The 24248-nt window shown below is 39.6% G+C and overlaps 1 protein-coding gene across 1 annotated transcript in view; it reads left to right on the top strand.

Moving 5' to 3' along the window:
• The first annotated feature begins 493 nt into the window (after positions 1–493).
• Positions 494–24248, top strand: part of etnppl (ethanolamine-phosphate phospho-lyase) — a 46433-nt gene continuing 22678 nt past the window's right edge. The window contains exons 1-6 of the mRNA XM_046319382.1: positions 494–652; positions 1306–1424; positions 2485–2644; positions 8661–8735; positions 9197–9290; positions 12300–12416. Of these exons, the coding sequence (XP_046175338.1) occupies positions 594–652; positions 1306–1424; positions 2485–2644; positions 8661–8735; positions 9197–9290; positions 12300–12416 (624 nt within the window). The 5' untranslated portion in view covers positions 494–593. The remainder of the gene's footprint in view (positions 653–1305; positions 1425–2484; positions 2645–8660; positions 8736–9196; positions 9291–12299; positions 12417–24248) is intronic.

The raw sequence follows: 24248 nt of genomic DNA, 5'->3' as shown, positions 1-24248 counted from the left end.
ACTAGCAAACAGCAACCAACAATCCTGTTTGTCTTCTTCTGAGGTCAGGAAAAGGCGATGTCGTCTGGCTGTAGTGTTGTGACTACTTATTTATGATCAATATCAAGTATTAAAAACTCTACCTGATTACCATTGAAAGCCTGTGTAGTAAAGCTGTAATGTTTTGACTACTTATTTACTACGACATCAAGTAGTAAAAATCTCTACCTGTTTATTAAAACTTTTGTTTTCCTAATTAACACTACCAAACTCTACTTGTGTATCTTGAGTAGTGCATCAACTACACATTCACTACACAATCCCTACATGTCTTTTCATATTCACTACTGCACGAATAGGTTTCGTGTAGTAATTCAGTACTTTATCATGAGTTACAGGCTAATCATGCGTCACCAGCTGTGACTTGCGGTCAGTGTCCTAGCGTTGCTGTTTTCACAGCAGAAATGAAAATGTGTCTAGAGGGCAGTATTGTGCTGCAAATCCGTGTGCGTGCGTGTGCCTGCGCGGGTCCGTTGCAACGCAATTTCTGGACTGACAAAACGGAGATAAATGAGGGACAACTGATCATTTTCTATGAATGAAAGAACGCCAGGATGTCAGCAGAAATGTTTCCTAAGGAGAAGACCATCGATCTTCGGAAAAAGCACATTGGGTAAGACATCGTTTTTTTAATGCTACTGTGTTTAATAGTCAAATGTCTTCCAAATTCTGCACTGGTTGCTGAGACTATAAGAAAGTATTTTAAATGTAATTACAATAAAGCTATATCACAGGGACTTTCTATTTCGGGAACATTGAAATAATGCCAAAAGAAATGCATGTACTTTTTATCGAATGTGTATGCAATGCCTGACAGAGAACGTGAGTCCTTTCTGGTCTAACTGAAATAGGATACTTTTTAAAGTTTCCTTCTTTTCAACACAATTATATTTTGCGTAAAAGGTATAGGTTGTCGTGACTTTATGTGTGCTATTAGCAACGATAATGATGCTCTTTTATTATATAAACTGACAGGGAAGCCTAAGGATAGTGGTTGGCTATGCATTATTTTGAGACCAACCTTATTCATTTTACTGAATTGCATTTCGAATAAAAAAAGGTTATTTTTGTTTAAGACAACAAGTCAATTTTAGTATCTTTGCCTCCTATATGTAAGTACACTTATTTCTAGTTATGCCTAGATGCCTTGCCCTTTATGGCACAGGAGGTAGTGAGTGCACATTTCCCTGCAACCAAGAACCAGGATGACCACCATGACCACCAATTGCTACAGTATCAATGTATTAAGACTCCGTTCTCTTTCAGTCCATCATGTAAGGTGTTCTTCAGCCATGATCCCATCAAGATTGTGCGGGCCAAAGGCCAGTACATGTATGACGAGAATGGTGTGCGATACTTGGACTGCATCAACAACGTTGCACACGGTGAGCGCAGGCACAAACACATTATTCACTTACATAGACAGTGTCATCACACACTCACTGCAGTGATTTTAGTGTAGAACATGATATGGTCACAGGATCTGATGGAGAAACTGACAGATGTATTGCATACTAAGTTTGCTAGCTTTTGACTGACTAAACCCAATATAAATTAATGTAATGTTTGGACACACCTGCTCATTCCAGGATTTGTCTTTATTTTTACTATTTTCTACATTGTAGAATAATAGTGAAGACATCAAAACTATTAAATAACACATATGGAATCATATAATAACCAAAAAAAAGTGTTAAAGAAATCAAAATAGGTAGAACAGTTCAAATAAGCAAAGAGAAACGACAGTCCATCATTACTTGAAGACATGGTTCAGTCAATACGAAAATGAAAATGTCAAGAACTATGAAAGTTTCTTTAAGTGCAGTTGCAAAAACCATCAAGTGCTATAATATGGACTTGTTCTTTTACCAAATAGGGCTATCTTCTATATACCAACCCTACCTTGTCACAACACAACTGATTGGCTCAAACGCATTAAGGAAAGACATTCCACAAATTCACTTTTAATAAGGCACACCTGTTAATTGAAATGCCCTCCAGGTGACTACCTCATGAAGCTGGTTGAGAGAATGCCAAGTGTGGAAAGTTGTCATCAAGGCAAAGGGTGGCTACTTTGAAGAATCTCAAATATAAAATATATTTTGAGTGCTTTAATACTTTGTTGTTTACTACATTATACTATATGTGTTATTTAATAGTTTTGATGTCTTCACTGCTATTCTACAATGTAGAAAATAGTACAAATAAAGAAAAGCCCTTGATTTAGTAGGTATGTCCAAACTTTTGACTGGTACTGTATTTCCATGCAAGAGCAACACAATTACATTTTGTAAAGTATTACCTATTTCCCTCATCACTACCTAATATCAGGAAGCCAACACTTCTGCAGCCCAGCAGAATGATACAAAAAAATTGAGCGATTTCAATTATATGATTGCCATTAACTTGAAGACCAATTCTATGGTTGTGTGCTTGACTCCCCAGTGGGTCACAGTCACCCAATGGTGGTGAAGGCTGGGGCTGAACAGATGGAACTACTGAATACTAACTCACGCTTCCTGCATGATAACCTTGTCCAGTACGCCCAGAGGCTGCAGGCTACTCTACCTGAAAAGCTCTCTGTTTGCTACTTTGTCAACTCAGGGTATGTACATGGTCATTTCAGTCAATGTTTTTAAACAGTGCCTTCAGAAAGTGCTCCCGAGTGGCGCAGCGGTCTAAGGCACTGCATCTTAGTGCTTGAGGTGTCACTACAGACACCCTGGATTGAATCCAGGCTGTATCACAACCGGCCGTGATTGAGAGTCCCATAGGGTGGCACACAATTGGGCCGGTGTTGGCAGTCATTGTAAATAAGAATTTGTTCTTAACTGACTTACCTTGTAAATAACATTATAAAAAGACTATTAACAACCCTTGCCTTTTTCCAATTGTTGTGTTACAGCCTGAATTTATAATAGATTAAATTGCATTGTTTTTTGTCACACACAATACCCCATAATGTCAAAGTGAAGCTATGTTTTTCCAAATTTTTCCAAATGAATTAAAAATTAAAAGTCAATAGGTATTTAAGCCCTTCATTATGGCAAGCCTAAATAAGTTCAGGGGTAAACATTTGCTTAACATTTGCTTAATAAGTTGCATGAACTCACTCTGTGTGCAATACTATTGTTTAACAGGGTTTTTGGATGACTACCTCACCTCTGTACCCCACATATACAATTATCTGTATGGTCCTCAGTCGAGCAATTAATTTCAAACACAGATTAAACCACAAAGACCAGAGAGATTTTCCAATGCCTCGCAAAGAAGCCTCCTGCTTGTAATAAGTCACTAAAGTAAAACAGCAAAAAATGTGGCAAAGAAATTAACTTTATTTCGTGAATACAAAGTGTTATGTTCAGAGCAAATCCAACACAACACATCACTGAGTACTACTCTTCATATTTTCAAGCATAGTGTTTGCTGCATCATGTTATGGCTATGCTTGTTAGGGTTTGGGGGGGCTTTAGGATTAAAAAGAAAAGGAATGGAGCTAAACACAGGCAAAATCCTAGAGGAAAACCTGGTTCAGTCTGCTTTACACCAGTCACTGGGAGATGAATTCACCTTTCAGCAGGACAATAACCAAAACACAAAGCCAAATCTACACTGGAATTGCTTACCAAGAAGACAGTGAATGTTCCGGAGTGGCCGAGTTACAGGTTTTACTTAAATCTACAACCTGAAAGTGGTTGTAAATGATTAACAACCAATTTGACAGAGCTTGAATAATTTTGAAAATAATAATGGCAACCATTTCTAAAAACATGTTTTCACTTTGTCATTATGTGGTATTGTCTGTAGATGGGTTAGGGAAAGGAAATCTATTTAATACATTTGAAATTCAAGCTGTAATACAACAAAATGTGGAATAAGTCAAGGTATATGAATACTTTCTGAAGGCACTGTATATCTCTGCAGGTGATCTTTCTATCTGGTCAAAATCACTGATACAGATCCCCCTCCACCCTCTGGTGGTATGGATAACATATTATTATGTCTCCAGAGAAACCTATATTCAAATAAAGGTCCTATCTATCAAATTACTAAAACGGAATTAGGTGGACTTTAAAAAAAAATCATATTGTGCTCCTGAGTGGCACAGTGGTTCAAGGCACTGCATCTCAGTGCAAGAGGTGTCACTACATTTACATTTAAGTCATTTAGCAGACGCTCTTATCCAGAGCGACTTACAAATTACAGACCCTGGTTCAATTTCAGGCTATATCACAATCAGCTGTGATTGGGAGTCCCATAGGGTAGCGCAGAATTGGCCCAGCGTCGTCCCGGCTGGGGTAGACCGTCATTGTAAATAAGTATTTGTTCTTAACTGACTTGTCTAGTTACATTAAATAAAAAGATTGGTACAGAAACACTAAACAATTATTTAGATTAATGAAGAACAAGTTAATTGACAAAGTCATGAAACATTTGAACAATTTAATAAACCACTATTCAGCCATGATATCAAAATGCCTCTGGGGTCAAAATGATAGTATGAGGGTGGTTTGTGAACACAAACATTGTATCTACTTCTTGTGAACAATTACCATTTTTTGCATCAAGAGCTCAGCTCAATAACAGATAAGCACTGAGCCAAAGGTGGTAGAATTTGCAAACACTCACTGGCATTTTGAAATATGGCTTCTCCATTACAAAAATCAAGGTGTCCAAAGTTACAGTAACATGTGTGTGTAAACATGCAGATAGAGACAGACATACAGACAGACTGAAAGACAGAGTTCAGCAGGATAGAGAAGCCAACCAGTGCAGATCTTCTATGAGGTCTGGAACAGTGTCAAGTCCCAGCTATGGGCTTTGGAATGCACACACGTGCAATTTTTAGGACACCTCTCAGAACTGGTCTAGACACCGCGTCCTTGCACGTGACTGGTAGGGACAACCTGTTATTCTGCAAAAATAAGACCTTTGACCTGTATTCATAACAAAGTACAGAGTAAAAGATAAAAAATACCCTTAATGCAATCAAAACTTTGAAACTGATACTTTGATGTTTTCTGATTTTAGTTTAAACAACACTCTTTTTGCTCCAAGGCAAAACCATGTTTGAATAATGCCGCGTTCATGTGCTAGTCTGAACTAGGAAACTCATACATGTCTGTTTTGCTAACTGTTTGTAGTTATACAATGTTCAACCAGTTAGCAAGTTGGAAATGTCAGTTTCTCCAGTTTTGACTAGCACGTGAATGAATCATTGGTATCCAGTTGAGTTTCTTTTACTTCGACACGGTAAATATTGCTTTATTGATTGAATGAATCTAAGCACATATCCCTAGTGAATTTTTTTTTTTTTTTTTGCTTGCTAAACTTTCACAAACTGGCTTTGACTTGGCAAAAATAGTTGAAAGTGTATAAATTGGCCCTATTCATCTCAAGAAGTACTAGATGGAGAACCAGTGCCAGCACTCTGCTACCTCATATCCACATGTAATTGCTACATACAGTGCCTTGCGAAAGTATTCGGCACCCTTGAACTTTGCGACCTTTTGCCACATTTCAGGCTTCAAACATAAAGATATACAACTGTATTTTTTTGTGAAGAATCAACAACAAGTGGGACACAATCATGAAGTGGAATGACATTTATTGGATATTTCAAACCTTTTTAACAAATCAAAAACTGAAAAATTGGCCGTGCAAAATTATTCAGCCCCCTTAGTTAATACTTTGTAGCGCCCCCTTTTGCTGCGATTACAGCCGTAAGTCGCTTGGGGTATGTCTCTATCAGTTTTGCACATCGAGAGACTGAAATTCTTCCTCATTCCTCCTTGCAAAACAGCTCGAGCTCACTGAGGTTGGATGGAGAGCATTTGTGAACAGCAGTTTTCAGTTCTTTCCACAGATTCTCGATTGGATTCAGGTCTGGACTTTGACTTGGCCATTCTAACACCTGGATATGTTTATTTTTGAACCATTCCATTGTAGATTTTGCTTTATGTTTTGGATCATTGTCTTGTTGGAAGACAAATCTCCGTCCCAGTCTCAGGTCTTTTGCAGACTCCATCAGGTTTTCTTCCAGAATGGTCCTGTATTTGGCTCCATCCATCTTCCCATCAATTTTAACCATCTTCCCTGTCCCTGCTGAAGAAAAGCAGGCCCAAACCATGATGCTGCCACCACCATGTTTGACAGTGGGGATGGTGTGTTCAGGGTGATGAGCTGTGTTGCTTTTACGCCAAACATAACATTTTGCATTGTTGCCAAAAAGTTCAATTTTGGTTTCATCTGACCAGAGCACCTTCTTCCACATGTTTGGTGTGTCTCCCAGGTGGCATGTGGCAAACTTTAAATGACACTTTTTATGGATATCTTTAAGAAATGGCTTTCTTCTTGCCACTCTTCCATAAAGGCCAGATTTGTGCAATATATGACTGATTGTTGTCCTATGGACAGTCTCCCACCTCAGCTGTAGATCTCTGCAGTTCATCCAGAGTGATCATGGGCCTCTTGGCTGCATCTCTGATCAGTCTTCTCCTTGTATGAGCTGAAAGTTTAGAGGGACGGCCAGGTCTTGGTAGATTTGCAGTGGTCTGATACTCCTTCCATTTTAATATTATCGCTTGCACAGTGCTCCGTGGGATGTTTAAAGCTTGGGAAATCTTTTTGTATCCAAATCCGGCTTTAAACTTCTTCACAACAGTATCTCGGACCTGCCTGGTGTGTTCCTTGTTCTTCATGATGCTCTCTGCGCTTTTAACGGACCTCTGAGACTATCACAGTGCAGGTGCATTTATATGGAGACTTGATTACACACAGGTGGATTGTATTTATCATCATTAGTCATTTAGGTCAACATTGGATCAATCAGAGATCCTCACTGAACTTCTGGAGAGAGTTTGTTACACTGAAAGTAAAGGGGCTGAATAATTTTGCACGCCCAATTTTTCATTTTTTGATTTGTTAAATTTTTTTGAAATATCCAATAAATGTCGTTCCACTTCATGATTGTGTCCGACTTGTTGTTGATTCTTCACAAAAAAATACAGTTTTATATCTTTATGTTTGAAGCCTGAAATGTGGCAAACGGTCGCAAATTTCAAGGGGGCCGAATACTTTTGCAAGGCACTGTAGTGATATCAATTACAGACAGCATATTTTGTAAGTCGTTTTTAAGATTAGCCATTGTGGTGGACAAGGCTGCTATTTGTGTATAAATATTATGTTAAACCCAGCAACATGTTCAGAAGACCACTACGCATGTGAGTGTTAATAGTACCCAGCTGTACAAAAAAGCTTTTACTCTAATGATACAATGTTTCTATCTGTCATTTGCTGTAACAAAACCACAATGTAAACATAAACTAGGATTTATATTACATCTATATTGTTTATATGCATCTAAAGCTGTTATGTTTTAATGTCCCATTTGATTTTCCTGTGTTTTATGTACAGTAATTTGCCATACTATGAGGTTGGAATAATACTGTGAAATTTTGAAAATTATGATAATACCCTTTTAGTGTAAGAGCTGTTTGAATAGACTGCCTGAAATTTCAGCCTGTTTTGGTGAGATGGAGTTTTGGCCTGCCTGTTGACAACACCAGTTGGTAAATTAGTTAAAAAAGCAATAAGAAAGAGTGTTCCAAATCTCTCAGCCAAGATCAGCTCGTTTTCAGTTTTCCCCTCCCCACACAGACCACTCCCACCCTAAATTCTTGCTTGAGAAATTGCTCTTTGCTAAGAAGCTGTTTTTGGAAATTTTTATTGAAAACAGGCATATTTTTTTGATATTGAGATAAAAGTTTGATATTACGATTTAAAAAACTGCTTCATTTGCCCTTTAAGCCAATTTCCTGCAATTCTACAATTTATCTATGTAGCTGAGATAATTTTTCTATTATAAAGCAAATTTCATGAGATTTTACATATTCTGCCATGGAGCTGAGAGAAAATGTAAAAAAAAACATTTGGTCATTTAGCAGACACTCTTATCCAGAGCAATTTACAGGAGCAATTACTGCCTTGCTTGAGGGCACAGACCAATTTTTCACAGAGTGGGCTCAATGATTCAAACCAGCAACCTTTCCATTACTGGCCCAAGACTCTTATCCACCACCCATGTTGCAATTTTAAAGCACATTTCCTGCAATTCTATGCATTTTGCCATGGATAATGCTGTGTTCTTATGCTCAAGCATAATAATGAAATCAAAACTGCTAAATTCATTGTTTTGGGAATTTTGAATTCTAGCTTTTATTTTGGTGATTGTTTAGTTCTCAAAGATGATATTATAAGACATATATAGGTCTATTATATTTTCTACATACTTTATATCTAGTTTTAGTTTAAGTTTACAATGAAAGAGCATTTCCATCCCAAAAATGTATAAAAAAATCATATTTAAAAAAAACTTTGTTTGTAAAAAATTCTTAGGTGGCCCGCCCAAATATTGCAATGGCAGAAAAATCCCTGTAATGTGAAGATGGTATGGTTATCCAATATTTTGCAACAATAGATGGCCATTCTATCCCTTTATGCAGGGCTGTTAAATATAAACTCTTGTTACTCTTAAACTCTTAACTGTGATATCCAGGGCCAAGTCTGTGTATTCTGTGGTGACTGTGTAACTGAAGTGAACTTTACCCTTTGAACTTCAGCTCTGAAGCCAACGACCTGGCACTCAGACTGGCCTGGGAGTACACAGGCCACAAAGACGTCATAACGTTGGACAAGTAAGTCAACACTGTGGGTGTAGGCATTTGTGTTTGCGACAAGTGAAAAGTTTGCACCTGTTATATTATAGGGAGAATAAAACATAAAAGAACAGAAGGTAAAATTATAACCAGGATCTGATCTTAATGTAAAGAAGAAGTGTAAATACAACGTTGTCTCTCTCCAATAATAACATCTGCATACTTTGCACAGTTGCAAATTCTTTGTAAGTTGTTCTCTCTAGAGCAGTAAAAACACTAACTAACCCAGACTCGTCTTAGATAATATGCCATCTGGTCCAAATGTTAATTATTCTGCTCATGTGATTTTTTTTGTGTGCCCTAAATGTGCATATGTGTTAGAGAGTTCTATGATCAATGTTCACTTATAACATGTCATTAACCAAATTTACTCTAGATTTCATTGAGAATCTGGTATTTCATCTGTCACCATCAGTGTTTCCATGTTCCTCTATTTGCAGTGCCTATCACGGCCACGTGTCATCGCTCATTAACATCAGCCCTTATAAATTTCACCAGCTGGCCAATGCAGAGCAGAGCAAATCTGTTCACGTGGTAAGTATCCCGGTCCGTCTGCCACCGCAGAATGAAAACATCATGACTCAACATGCTCCATTGGATTTGACAGGGTAGTGTGTGAAACAGGCACAGTAAAGTAGGAAGCAATCCCACAGGTCATGTTCCTGTTCTTATTCTGATAAGATACATACTGTTTTAAGTGGCTGTTTCTCTTTGATGCAGCGATAAAGTGGCAGAGTATATTCCTAAGATCAGTCACCTTGATATTATAGATGAAGTCTGATGTGGCTGATTGTAGGATATCCTACTATAATGTTACATGCTATGTGAACTACGTCAGCCTGTCTCACCACCTTATATGGATTATGAATGTGGGTTGATATGAGAAATTGTCTCGCTAAACTGAGAACCGGAAAATCTAGCATCACTTATTTTCAACCGCAAGATAGAATATGTACATACTGTATCTCAAGTTTGTACTAATGTAATTACTTACCAACTCAAATTTGTAGCTTGCTTGTTTAACAGTAACATGCCTGGTCTCAGTTCTTTTTGAGCCATCACGTCTCACTCCTTGTCACTCATTTGTCAGGAGTTGACATCATAGCACAAACAGATCTGGAACCGTGCTAATGTTTGAATAGCCTACCCAGGAGTGAAAGTAAGCCGGTACGGATTTACCGGCAAAATAAGTAGTGGGTGTACATCACACCGGTAAAACATGAGCATATCACAAGAATTGAAACAAAGATGGCAAGAAATCTGTAGGCTATTACACCATCATTTATCATTACCACCTATTAGTCACATGAACATTTTTAGAATGTACTTGAAAATGGGTGGTATACGCTCCAAAATGAAGTGTGGTTCAACGTAAACAATCCAATTTTGCCAAGACAGAGAGGACTGGCCGGAACCGAGATGCACATAGACAGCAGTGGACGCATCAATCAATTCAGGCTACAAGTGTGCCTAATGGAAATCGCCAAATGTCATTTCACTTTTTGGTGTTTTAATAGACGTCTCTTTCCATTCAGCAAATGGCAGGTGCACAGTGAACTGTTTTAGATAGTGGACTTATTTTAGAGTGGTGAATGTTCGCAGGTAGCCTACTTTTTTAAGTTATTTATTTGACAATCAGATGAAAACATCATGCCTGGTTGTGTTCATGTCACATTAAAAGTTATACATTTTTACAGTTAAATGACGTCTTTTAAAAGAAAATCTGTACATGCACACATACAGTTCGGAAGTTTACATACACTTAGGTTACAAACACTTGTTTTTCAACCACTCCACACATTTCTTGTTAACAAACTATAGTTTTGGCAAGTCGGTTAGGACATTTAGTTTGTGCATGACACAAGTCATTTTTCCAACAATTGTTTACAGACAGATTATTTCACTTATAATTCACTGTATCACAATTCCAGTGTGTCAGAAGTTTACATACACTAAGTTGACTGTGTCTTTAAATAGCTTGGAAAATTCCAGAAAAGAATGTCATGGCTTTAGAAGCTTCTGATAGGCTAATTGAAATGATTTGAGTCAATTGGAGGTGTACCTGTGGATGTATTTCAAGACCTACCTTCAGACTCAGTGCCTCTTTGCCTGACATCATGGGAAAATCTAAAATGAATCAGCCAAGACCTCAGAAAAAAATGTGTATACCTCCACAAGTTTGGTTCATCCTTGGGAGCAATTTCCAAACGCCTGAAGGTACCATGTTCATCTGTACAAACAAAAGTACGCAAGTAAACACCATGGGACCACGCAGTCATCATACCGCTCAGGAAGGAGATGCGTTCTGTCTCCTAGAAATGAACATACTTTGGTGCGAAAAGTGCAAATCAATCCAAGAACAACAGCAAAGGACCTTGCTGGAAAAGGAAACCGGTAGAAACGTATCTATTTCTACAGTAAAACGAGTCCTATATCGACATAACCTGAAAGGCCGCTCAGCAAGGAAGAAGCCACTGCTCCAAAACCACCATTAAAAAGAAAGCCAGACTACGGTTTGCAACTGCACATGGGGACGAAGATCCTACTTTTTGGAGAAATGTCCTCTGGTCTGATGAAACACAAATAGAACTGTTTGGCAATAATGACCATCGTTATGTTCAGAGGAAAAAGGGGAACGCTTGCAAGCTGAAGAACACCATCCCAACCGTGAAGCACGGGGGTGGCAGCATTATGTTGTGCGGGTGCTTTGCTGCAGGAGGGACTGGTGCACTTCACAAAATAGATGGCATCATGATGCAGGAAAATTATGTGGATATATTGCAGCAACATCTCAAGACATCAGTCAGGAAGTTAAAGCTTGGTCACAAATGGGTCTTCCAAATGGACAATGACCCTAAGCACACTTCCAAAGTTGTGGCAAAATGGCTTAAGGACAACCAAGTCAAGGTATTGGAGTGACCATCACAAAGCCCTGACCTCAATCCTATAGAACATTTGTGGGCAGAACTGAAAAAGCGTTTGCGAGCAAGGAGGCCAAGAAACCTGACTCAGTTACACCAGCTCTGTCAGGAGGAATGGGCCAACATTCACCCAACTTATTGTGGGAAGCTTGTGGAAGGCTTCCCGAAACATTTGACCCAAGTTAAAACAATTTAAAGGCAATGCTACCAAATACTGATTGAGTGTAAGTAACCTTCTGACCCACTGGGAATGTGATGAATGAAATAAATAATTCTCTCTACTATTATTCTGACATTTCACATTCTTAAAATAGATTGGTGATCCTAACTGCCCTAAAACAGGGAATTCTTCCTGGGATTAAATGTCAGGAATTGTGAGAAACTGAGTTTAAATGTATTCAACTGGAGGAGTTCCAGTACCGGGAAGAAATTAAATCTACTCTCATTCCTGAGCCTACCTCAAAATTCTCATAGTGTTTGATGATGCACACTATGCTGCTGTATGCTAGATCCAAGCATCCCTAAATTCATTGCTCTTTAGACTGATTGCTCAGTTGGTTTTTCACATGCTGTGCTTTTATAAAATATGTTCCAACTGTGTTCTTTTCCCCCATTCCACTAGGCTCTGAGCCCTGACCTCTACAGAGGCAACTATAGACAAGACCATCCAGACCCCGCCACAGCATATGCAGATGACGTCAACAATCTTATACAGAAAGCCCATGAGAAAGGACACAAGGTACAAAATAAAAATGGTGTCATATTCTGGGTTACCTAACCAAGAGTATCTGATGCCTACAAATAGGGCTGGGCGATGTCGCCTAAAAATCATTTCACAATTTGGTCAAATTTATGGCCGATTCACAATATGAATTTGAAACAATGTAACATTTTCTCTAAATAAGCTTTGATGCAAAACATTAAAGGTCAGTACACTGCATGTCAAATTATACCTCGGCTAAATATATCATTTCCACAACAATAAGACCCACTGATAATTGTGTTATTTTATCAAAATAGTTTAACCTGCTTTTTTGCAATAATCACTGATCTAACTTTCAAGTCTGTTATCAAAATAGTTTAACCTGATTTTTTTGCAATAATCACTGATCTAACTTTCAAGTCTGTCTATGAAAATGCCATTTCTGTTACAAATCTAACCAGAACCATGCACAATGCACTTCTTGTAGCAGGCATTATAGAAAATGAACACAGATACCATAAACAATCTCTCAAGTACAAGCCCACGTGCTAGGGAGTAGCCAGCTAATCTTTATATTTAACGTCAACTTGTATCTATTTGCTTGCTAACAAGGTATAACAGTTGAACTGTTATGAATACACCCTCCTGTCCTCTCCAACTGTTTGAACAACATAGCCCGTTCACTTTGTTAAGATATTTGTTAAGATAAGTTGTCTACCTGGTTATGATGCTTATTTTTCAGAATGAGAACAAATTTCCAATTCCTGATATAAATGCATCTTTAAATGCTATTGCGCATTCATAAAACACAGACTAAACAGCTAGCACATGACAGTCTGTGGCTAAAATGCTACTAGCAGTGATTATACATTTTCCACAATCATGTTCATTGATACTCTCGATATGGTGTACCACAGTATGAGTCATAATACCCATAAAACCTAGCGGTCAAACAGGGAAATGGTTCTAATTGTTTTTCCACCATTAATTTTTCCCATAAGGGATTTTAGAAACATTTAAAATAAGGGCTGTGTTTCGTGTAGACTTACCCTGGCGTGACATTTTGATAACTGTGTAAATCTCTCTAGGACAAGGTAAAATATCAATATATTTGCCTGTATTTACCCCCCCCCTCCCCCCCAAATGAATTAGCTTCTAATGTAGTTATCATAAATAACTACAAATGCCATGACAATCTGGACCAGACTGCAGAATCTAGGCAAAATCAAAAAATCTCTGGATGAACTATCTGATGTTCCCTAAATGTAGTAATTAATGTAGCTCCCTTCAGTAACCACGAGCGCTACCGTTCCTTGATTTTAACTGGTGGCTTTATTCTGTAGTTTTAGTCAGAATTATCACCTTCCATGAGAACTATAAAGTAAATGAAAATACAGTTAAGCACACTCTTACAACCTTATCTTACGAGTGACTTATCAGCTTGGTATAACTCTGAAGTGCTTACATACATAACAGTTTAACCGCGTTATAACAGGTTCAGATTAACACATGAATAAAGGAACAAATACCTCATTGGCTGCTTATTACAGAAGGGAGGAAATCAAACTTCACACTTATTATTCCTTGCATGAATTCACACTTCATCCTAACATACACTCTTCAACTTTTATGAACTACACCCGATGACATGAAAACTTAGCTAACGCAGCGCAGGATTGCCTTCCCTCCAAAAGTGTGTTGCTACAATAAACATCCCCGTTACAACAGTATTAGCTACGTAGTTCCGCTTGTATTATCATTTCCCCCGCACAGCGGACACATAAACAATTCAAACAAAAGACAACGACATAACCTGTAAGTCTAACTGTCAGTTACACTCCCACCAATCACCGGTGATTTCTGTGAAAGGGGTCTGCAGGTTTCTTGATCGGCTTCCAGGAGGGTGACTGTCTTATGGATGGGCCTCTCCAGATAGGTGGGTTTGGTGATGCATTTACCTCTCTCATCTAGGGTTGAGTCGCTGATCAGTAACTTGAATCTTCTCACCCGGCCATCCTGTCCCGGGTACACTTCTGTAACCTTTGCCAATTTCCACTGGTTGCGTGGTGCAGTATCATCTTGCAAAATGACAATGTCATTAATCCTTGCGTTTCTTCTGTCTTTACTCCATTTCCGTCTGTGTTGGAGGTTTAATTGTTCTGAGGTATGAGCACTCTCCATAACCTGAGGTACTAGCGTCGGAGAAGTGATGGAGCTCATAACTCTGCACCTCCTTGAAACTTGATGGCAAGTAGCTTCGTTGGATCCTTACTTCAGACAAGTTTTGTAGACCTTGGAGCCAGAATTCCCACTGGGAACGTAGGTCATCTGGAAGGGGGTCATCCCAGTCGATTCTGTCACGACACATCCGCTGCAAGATCTGCTTCCCCACCAGGACAAAGGGTGCCACAAACCCAAGCAGATCATATACAGAGGCTACTGTAGACAACACTCCTCTGCTTGTGAGTGGGCGTTCCTTGACAACTACTCTAAACTGGAACTCGTCTCATGCGACACACCACAGTACACCAAGCGCTCTCTCCATGTGTGGTTCACCCAGAGCCATGTCCAGGTCTTTGGCACCCTTGGCACGTTCTTCCTTGGGAATTGTGGCTATAACATCCTTGCTGTTAGAGATAAACTTGTGCAACCGAAGTTTGCCGATGCTGCAAAGCTCTCTTGCTTCTTTCCCCAGCTGGGCCACTTCAGCTTCAGACGATACGCTCGTCAACCCATCATCAACATAAAAGTTCCTTTCTATGAACTGGATAGACTTCTCGCTGAAGCTTCCTCGTCCTTCGGCAGCAAGATGTTTGAGACCATAGTTGGCGCAACCAGGAGATGAAGCTGCACCGAACAAGTGGACCTTCATACGATACGCTGAGGGTTGAGACTCTAGATCTCCGTTCTCCCACCAAAGGAACCGTAGATAATCTTGGTCTTCTGCTTTCACATGAAACTGGTGGAACATGCACTCTACGTCACACATGATTGCAACTGGACCCTTACGAAAACGACAAAGGATGCCCAGCAATGTGTTTGTCAACTCTGGACCGGTAAGGAGATGATCATTCAAGGACGTCTCTCGAAACTTAGCTGAGCAGTCAAAGACGACTCGTATCTTCCCAGGCTTTTGTGGGTGATAAACTCCATGGTGCGGGATGTACCATGCTGGATGATTGTTAATTTCCTCTTTAGAGACCTTCTCAGCATCTCCACAAGTTATAGTCTCTTCCATGAATGCCGTGTAGTCCTTGTAGTACTGCTTGTCTCTCCTTAGCCTCCTTTCCAGGCACTTGAGTCGGTGAACTGCGCATGTTTTATTGTTCGGCAGATTGGGTCTTTCTTCCTTAAACGGCAGCGGCATCTCATAATGTCCATTGTCCTTGCGTCTCATGCCCTCTTTCATTTTCTTCAGGAACGGGATATCCTCTTGAGATATGAGGTCCTCTTCTGCAGCTCTCTCGTTGAAGTCAGATTCAAGCGTCTTGATAATGTCCAGTGTTGTGATTACCTCTCTTACATGTGTTCTACAAACATAGTGTACTTGATTTGTGAGGTTGGAAGAAGATTGAAGGCTTGGCATCACCTGTCTAACGATAACCCGATGACTCACTCCAATAGGGTCGCCATAGTCGATACATGGATTTCCATAGCCGACTATGCTCCAGCCAAGATCTGTTCTCTGAGCAAAAGGCTGATATCCCTTACCAGACACAATTTCTCTTGGAAGGAGAGCCTGGGAGCAGTTGTAGCCAATTAAGAGACCGACATCACAGCTCTGTTGAGGAGCAATCTCCTCTGCAATGTGTTCAAGATGAGACCATGCTCTTGCAGTCTCTGGAGTAGGAATATGATCTCTGTTTGCAGGAATAAACTCTCTCGAGTAGGTCGTTGGCAGAGGGATTTTCTTCTCCAAGTAAAACCCTCTAACCTGCAAACCAGACAGCTTCTGGCAGGGCACAGTGGTATTTCTTGAAGCCATTGTAGAGAGTTTCAGTTGGACTGGCTCCTTCCTTGTATTGAGAGCCTTTGTTGTCTCTTCAAGGATAAAAGTGGTGTCGCTCTGGGTGTCAAGAAGTGCATACACAAGAACCTCACGATCTGGCTCACTTGTGGTTGACACCCATACTGGAATGATTGTGGAGGTGTGAGTGTTAATGTCCCTTACGACTCTGTTAGATATGGCCTCACTTGACGCTCTTGTCCCCTTATCTCGTGGGGGCTCTGTCTTCCTATCCCTTAACCTTTCTTTAGTACGATCTTCGTGCAGGCAGGATGGATGCCTCCTCTGACACGTGTCGCAGGTGTTCCTGTTATCACAATCTTTCGATCGATGCACAGGCCTTAAACAGCCAAAGCACAATTTATTCTCTTGAACAAACTTCTGTTGCTCTGCGGTGGGCTTATCCATGAACTTCCAGCATTTGTGGAGACTGTGACCTGACTTCTCACAGAAGACACAACTAGTAACAGTATCTTTCTCATCAGAGTTAGTTGCTAATACCCTTGCTCCGGGGTTTTGAATCCTTGGCTTCTTAAGTTTCCCATCTTCACTTGGTTTCAAAGCATGAATGGATGTTACAGGATTGCAAGCAATCTTGGCTTCTCTCGTGAGAAACTTCGCAAACTGACTGAAGCTAGGAAAGATCTCCGTTTCTTCTAAGATGTCTGTGACCTTTCTATTCCATCTTGAAGTTAGCCAATCTGGAAGTTTAGCGAGGATCTTTTGGTTTTCATTACAGTCATTAAGCACCTCCAGGCCCTTATTCTGAGACATAGCAGCTTCACAGCTGCGAAGAAAGTCTACAAGGTCTCTAAGTTCAAGACTGTCCTTGGATCCTATCGTAGGCCATGCATTGAGCTTATCTCTGAAAGACTTGGCGATGAAGAATTTGTTTCCGTACCTTTCTTCAAGAATGTTCCAAGCAGCATGGTAGGCTGATTCTGTTCCTAACATAAAGTAACTTTCGATGGCTTTCTTGGCAGGCCCACCGACATATTTTCTTAAGTAATATATCTTCTCAGTTGTTGGTATGTTCTTCCTGTCTATCAGAGTCTGAAAAGAGACCTTCCAGTCAGTGTACGAGAGAGGCTCTCCATTGAATGTTACTGGTTCTGGTATGGGGAGGCGGCTTTCACTGATTGATTCCGCTAGTAACCTGAACATGGTCTTGGTGCCATCTTCTTGCTGTGTGCTTGTCACAACATGTTGTGGTGAGAGACTGTGAAATGAGCCACTTCTGTGCGTGACTTCTTTCACAGATTTGCAGTTAGAGAGTAGTTCTCTCTTCTCGTCCTCTGAGTTTTTATCTTGCTCATACACTTGCATTCGCGCCTTGGCAGCATTTAGTTTCTTGAGCACTTCTAGGCGCTCTAACTCTCTACGCTTGTCTTCTAGTGTCCTTCGTCTGGCAGCATTTTCTACCTCTAACTTGACTCGCAGCCTAGCTTCTTCTAAGCTGCGTTTCACAGCCTCAGCTTCTTGCTCCGCTGTCCTCTTCTTATCTTCATCTTCGAGTTGCTGAAGCTCTTCTAGTTGGCGTTCTTGCTTAACCATTACTTCTAAAGCTGCTTGGTTAGCAGCAACTTCCGCCGCAGCCTCTTGTCTCTTGACAGATGACACGCTTGAGCGTCTGGAGTTGACCTTTGAGTTGCTTTGAGACTGGGAGGAAGCACTTGAGGGCTGATAGTTGAGACTTGACTTATGTGAGAGTTCAGACATGCACAAGGAATTGCTGTCCTTCCAGTGCAACTCTATCTGGTTACTTTGACCTTCTTCCCTGCCTTTTAAATGACACCTTACAGTCTTGATAATAGACATTGTAACTGCTTCACAAGTATCAACTCTGCGTCGTATATCGTTGTCGGGAATGTCGATTTGACGCAAATTTACATAGACAAGGTTTAGCTCTGTAGAGGTATGGCTAATCTTGTTTAAGAGGTCTTCTAGTAGGTCTTCAGAGCAACAGCCTGTCAGTGACAGTTTTGCTTCCTTTACCAGAGCCTTCCACTTCTCATAGCTGACCCTGAAACGATGTTCGAGCTGTCTCCACCTTTCGTCGCGCAGTTCTCTGCCCTTTTCAGTTAACCTGTGGACCCTCTCACCTTTTCGTGGCTCTTGTTGTGCTATCTCATTAGCAGCCTCTGTATCATCATTCACTGGCCGAAGTGACTCCACACCAGTCTGGGCCTCTTCCTGCTGTTCTGTTTGTTCTGATGAAGGCTCGAAGTTTGCGAGGTGTTGCTGCAGCTGCTCAACTTGACCCACCCCATCTCTATCACCTTTAGTGAAACTACCTCTTTCTGACATTCTAAATCAAGTCAAATCAATTCTAGCTAAGGTTTGGATAAGTGAGTAGGTAATTTATACTCTAATTCACTGTCATTTAAAACTCAGTACGTGGTATAAACATGTATAAGGCTGGTAACAAAGGCTTGAACAAACACCTTACCAAACAATTACACTATTAACTTACAGGTGAATATATAATTAATAGGTGTACGCTGACCCTTAATGTTTGTGACTATATATATTTTTTTAGTAAGTATCAAATAATATTTTTCAGTAATACACATACCAGTGATACTTTAAGATAGAAAGAGCAAATGCATAATACCAGAGTCTTTATGAAATAGACAACTATCTCCAGTCCTTACGAATTGTAATCTTAAAGTCTCTTATTAGCTGTTCACAAGGCTAGGACCACCTTCAAACACCTTGACTTGTACTTGCGTGTCTGACTTTCCTGTTAGTCTTGACCTTATGTTGCCTCAAGATGCTTCCTTATGTGGAGATGTTCTTCTTAGTTTGCAGTTAGGTGCAAAACTCTTATCTGGCAGATGACAGGGTCTACCAGGATTTGGGAATCTTGTAGACGTTTTACAGCTGGATGTGATTCTTCTTTCTCTCTTGCTCGTGAAGAGCATTGAGTTCTCACTGTAGCTCCCTTCAGTAACCACGAGCGCAACCGTTCCTTGATTTTAACTGGCGGCTTTATTCTGTAGTTTTAGTCAGAATTATCACCTTCCATGAGAACTATAAAGTAAATGAAAATACAGTTAAGCACACTCTTACAACCTTATCTTACGAGTGACTTATCAGCTTGGTATAACTCTGAAGTGCTTACATACATAACAGTTTAACCGGCGTTATAACAGGTTCAGATTAACACATGAATAAAGGAACAAATACCTCATTGGCTGCTTATTACAGAAGGGAGGAAATCAAACTTCACACTTATTATTCCTTGCATGAATTCACACTTCATCCTAACATACACTCTTCAACTTTTATGAACTACACCCGATGACATGAAAACTTAGCTAACGCAGCGCAGGATTGCCTTCCCTCCAAAAGTGTGTTGCTACAATAAGCATCCCCGTTACAACAGTATTAGCTACGTAGTTCCGCTTGTATTATCATTTCCCCCGCACAGCGGACACATAAACAATTCAAACAAAAGACAACGACATAACCTGTAAGTCTAACTGTCAGTTACAATTAATACACTTCTACTCTTCTTTAAATAGACAATTCTGTGAACTGTCATGTGCAAGTTTTAAATTGACACAATACTTATTAGCAAAGGTGTCAGCAAGAGATGACGTGCAGGAGCTTGCAGGGATTTGTAGTTTTGCATGATGTCTACTATGATGTTAATTAGCATTTTCAAATCTGTAAATAGAGCCAAATACCAGTATACAATGCTTTCGGAAAGTATTCAGACCCCTTGACTTTTTCCATATTTTGTTACCTTACAGCCTTATTATAAAATGGGTTAAATAAATAAAAATGCTCAGCAATCTACACACAATACCCCATAATGACAAAGCGTAAACAGGTTTCTAGAAATGTTTGCACATTTATAAAAAAACAGAAATACCTTATTTTCATAAGGATTCAGACCCTTTGCTATGAGACTTGAAATTGAGCTCATGTGCATCCTGTTTCCATTGATCATCCTTAGAGATGTTTCTACAACTTGATTGGAGTCCACCTGTAGTAAATTGAATGATATCACATTTACATACAGTACCAGTCAAAATTTTGGACACACCTACTCAGTCCAGAGTTTCTTTATTTTTACAATGTTCTACATTGTAGAATAATAGTGAAGACATCAAAACTATGACATAACACATATGGAATCATGTAGTAACCAAGAAAGAGTTTTATTTGATATTTGAGATTCTTCAAGTAGCCACCCTTTGTCTTGATAAATGAATCACGCTTCACCATCTCATAGTCAGAGAGACGAATCTGGGTTTGGCGGATGCCAGGAGAACGCTACCTGCCCCAATGCATAGTGGCAACTGTAACGTTTGGTGGAGGATAGATAATGGTTTGGGGCGTTTTTTCATGGTTCGGGCTTGGCCCCTTAGTTCCAGTGAAAGGAAGTCTTAACGCTACAGCATACATGACATTCTAGATGATTCTGTGCTTCCTACTTTGTGGCAACAGTTTGGGGAAGGCCCTTTCCTGTTTCAGCATGACAATGCCCCCGTGCACAAAGCGAGGTCCATGCAGAAATGGTTTGTCGAGGTCTGTGTAATAACTTGACTGGCCTGCACAGATCCCTGACCTCAACCCCATCAAACAACTTTGGGATGAATTGAAATGCCGAGCCTTAATCACCCAACACCAGCAATAATTCAACATTTAGTAGAAAGCCTTCCCAGAAGAGTGGAGGCTGTTATAGCAGCAAAGAGGGGCCAACTCCATATTAATGCCCATGATTTTGGAATGAAATTCTCGACGAGCAGGTGTCCACATATTTTTGGTCATGTAGTGTATATTGATAAAAGTCACCTAGACCACGAGAGATTTACATGTTTGTCAAAACTTCACGCCAGGGTAAGCCTATACGAAATACAGCCCTTATTTGAAGTGTTTCTAAAATTTATGGTGGAAAAACGATTAGAACAATTTCCCTGTTTGACCGCTAGGTTTTATGGGTATTATGACACCTCCACTTTGGGGCTCTATAGTAGGATCTGCTTTGTTTTACATTTTGGGAGTTGAGACATAAAAAGGGTATCGTTATAAAGGTCAAGTTCTCGTCTATTACAGTAAAATAATGTCTTAAGTGTTTCTGTGTCCATATGACCGATTCTGTTGGACCAAACCTCAAATGCAAATATGAAGTTTAAACTGCTTGTTGTCTTTCATCTTTGTTGTTGTGAGTGGCAGGGGGAGGGGCTTGGTGTTAGTGTAGGAAGGTGCACAGTCCAGACAGCACCGAAGGAGCGAAGGAGACGAGACCAAAAAGACAGAATGCTCATAAAAACAACAAAAAATACAAACTTTGATTCTTGCGATACAGGAATTTGGAACATTGTGCTAAAACACATTCAAATGAATTAATTATGTATATTTCCCAGCCCTACCTGCAAATCTACTGAAAATATCTCATAATTATAAACAGTAATTGCTGAACTTAAAGGCGCAATATGAAGATATCAATCCGCCATTGTCTGGTTGCTAAAATTCTAAAATGTTCGCCTAATTTCAGTTTATGTTGCCAAACAAGCAATGTTACTATTTATCATTGTACCTTTATTTTAACAACATTTGAGACCAAGGCCTCTTTTACAAGGGATACCTGCATATGCAAAATGTAGAATGAATAGTGTAAAGAATCATTGTACCATCTCTAAACCGCTGTGAAATATATTTTCAAACGCCAATAATATCATATTTTCAGCTGTTTGAAGCTGGTGTACAAAACCGAAAGTAAAAATACACAAAAACGAAGCATAGAATGGATCTTTCTTATCAGACTTGCTTTCAATGAGAATGACTGATCTTTAACTCACATTTCTTTGTGAATGTGTTTGGTCACGCACAAAGCTACATTTCACCCCTTTAATATTTGTGACTCACCACATGGATTTGGTCTTATGTAGCATAATGTGAAATTGTGTTTTTTATGTTTGATAAAAGTAGAGACTAAGAGCTACAAAATGGTATATACACTGCATTTGAGGAACAATGGGAAAGTAATTATGCTTTGAAAGTTGATCAACTTGTAAGCTCACTTTTGAGAAAATCACCTTTGAATGTTTTGGTATCTCGTGAAAAGCACTTTTTTGTCTACACCCATTCAGCATCGTTCACACCCTCTTAAGCTTTAGCCCCACCCATCTTGTTTCCCTTTCGGAGTGCACACTTGACACACTGACCGATGATTTGTTTACATCTGGATAACATGAAAACAGCCTAACCAGCACTGCTGGAAACAATTTCATTACTCTTTTTTTTACGTTTACTGACACCGGCCATATTCAACAGGTGTTGTACACACGTCACATAACGTTAGCTAACAAGCCAGCCAGCTAACGTTAGCTAGTTAAACAACAATGAACAAAGTTCCAACAATGCCTAACATTAGGCTCTAATTAGAAAAGCAAACATCTCTGGGAAATGAATAATAACCTCCGTGAGGGAGCCAGGCAGCTAACGTTAGCTAGCTAACTAACAGTACCATTTAGCTTAAGACATATAGCAAGCTAGGTAAACAACGTTTAAGATCACAGATGTCACCTAACGTTAGCTAACAAGCCAGCCAGCTAACGTTAGCTAGTTAACTTCTTGACGCTACCCATCCCTGTCACGGAATCATTTTCGTCAGCAACTGCTGAATAGCAAATAATATTACTAAAAAATATTCATGAAATCACAAGTGCAATATTGCAAAACACAGTTTAGCCTTTTGTTAATCCACCTGTCGTCTGCTTTACAGCGAAAGCAATCCAAGCGTTTGTGTAAGTTTATTGATAGCCTAGCATTACATTATGTACACTTAGCATCAGGAAGCTTTATCACGTAAAATCAGAAAAGCAATCAAATTAACCGTTTACCTTTGATGATCTTCAGATGTTTTCACTCACGAGACTCCCAGTTACACAACAAATGTTCCTTTTGTTGCATAAAGATTATTTTTATACCCAAAATACCGATGTTTGTTTGTCGCGTTATGTTCAGAAATCCACAGGAAAGAGCGGTCACGACAACGCAGACGGAAATTCCAAATAGTCTTCATAATGTCCACAGAAACATGTCAAACGTTTCTTTTAATCATTCCTCGGGTAGTTTTTAAAATATATATTTGATAATATATCAACCGAGTGTGTAGGTTTTTCAATAACAGCGGGAGGAACAATGGAGGCTTTACTCTGTAGCGCAAAAACTCACTCTGAGAGCCCCCACCTATTCACTTACGCAATGTGATCTTTCACGCTCATTTTTCAAAATAAAAGCCTGATGTTGACACCTTAGGGAAGCCAGAGAAAACGGGATCTGGTTGATATCCCTTTAAATGGAGGATAGACATGCATAGGAACAGAAGGGTTTCAAAATAAGAGGCACTTCCTGATTGGATTTTCATCAGGGTTTCACCTGCAATATCAGTTCTGTTATACTCACAGACAATATTTTGACAGTTTTGGAAACTTTAGAGAGTTTGCTATCCTAATCCATCAATTATATGCATGTTCTAGCATCTGGTCCTGAGAAATAGGCTGTTTACTTTGGGAACGTTATTTTTCCAAACATAAAAATAGTGCCCCCTAGCTTCAAGAGGTTTTAAACAACAATGAACAAAGTTCCAACAATGCCTAACATTAGGCTCAAACTAGAAAAGCAAACAGCTCTGGGAAACAAATAATAACCTCCGCTAGGGAGCCAGCCAGCTAACGTTAGCTAGCTAACGAACAGTACAATTTAGCTTAAGACATATAGCTAGCTAGGTAAACAATGAACCAAGCTAGGTAAACAACGTTTATAAGATCACACGTCACCTAACTTTAGCTAACTAGCGAGCCAGCTAACAAACACAGCTAAAAAAAGCCGTGTTCAACAGGATT

The sequence above is a fragment of the Oncorhynchus gorbuscha genome, linkage group LG21, assembly GCF_021184085.1.
Source record: "Oncorhynchus gorbuscha isolate QuinsamMale2020 ecotype Even-year linkage group LG21, OgorEven_v1.0, whole genome shotgun sequence".
NCBI lineage: Eukaryota > Metazoa > Chordata > Actinopteri > Salmoniformes > Salmonidae > Oncorhynchus > Oncorhynchus gorbuscha.
Note: the sequence above shows the minus strand (reverse complement) of the source record. Positions and strands in the feature narration are given on the sequence as shown.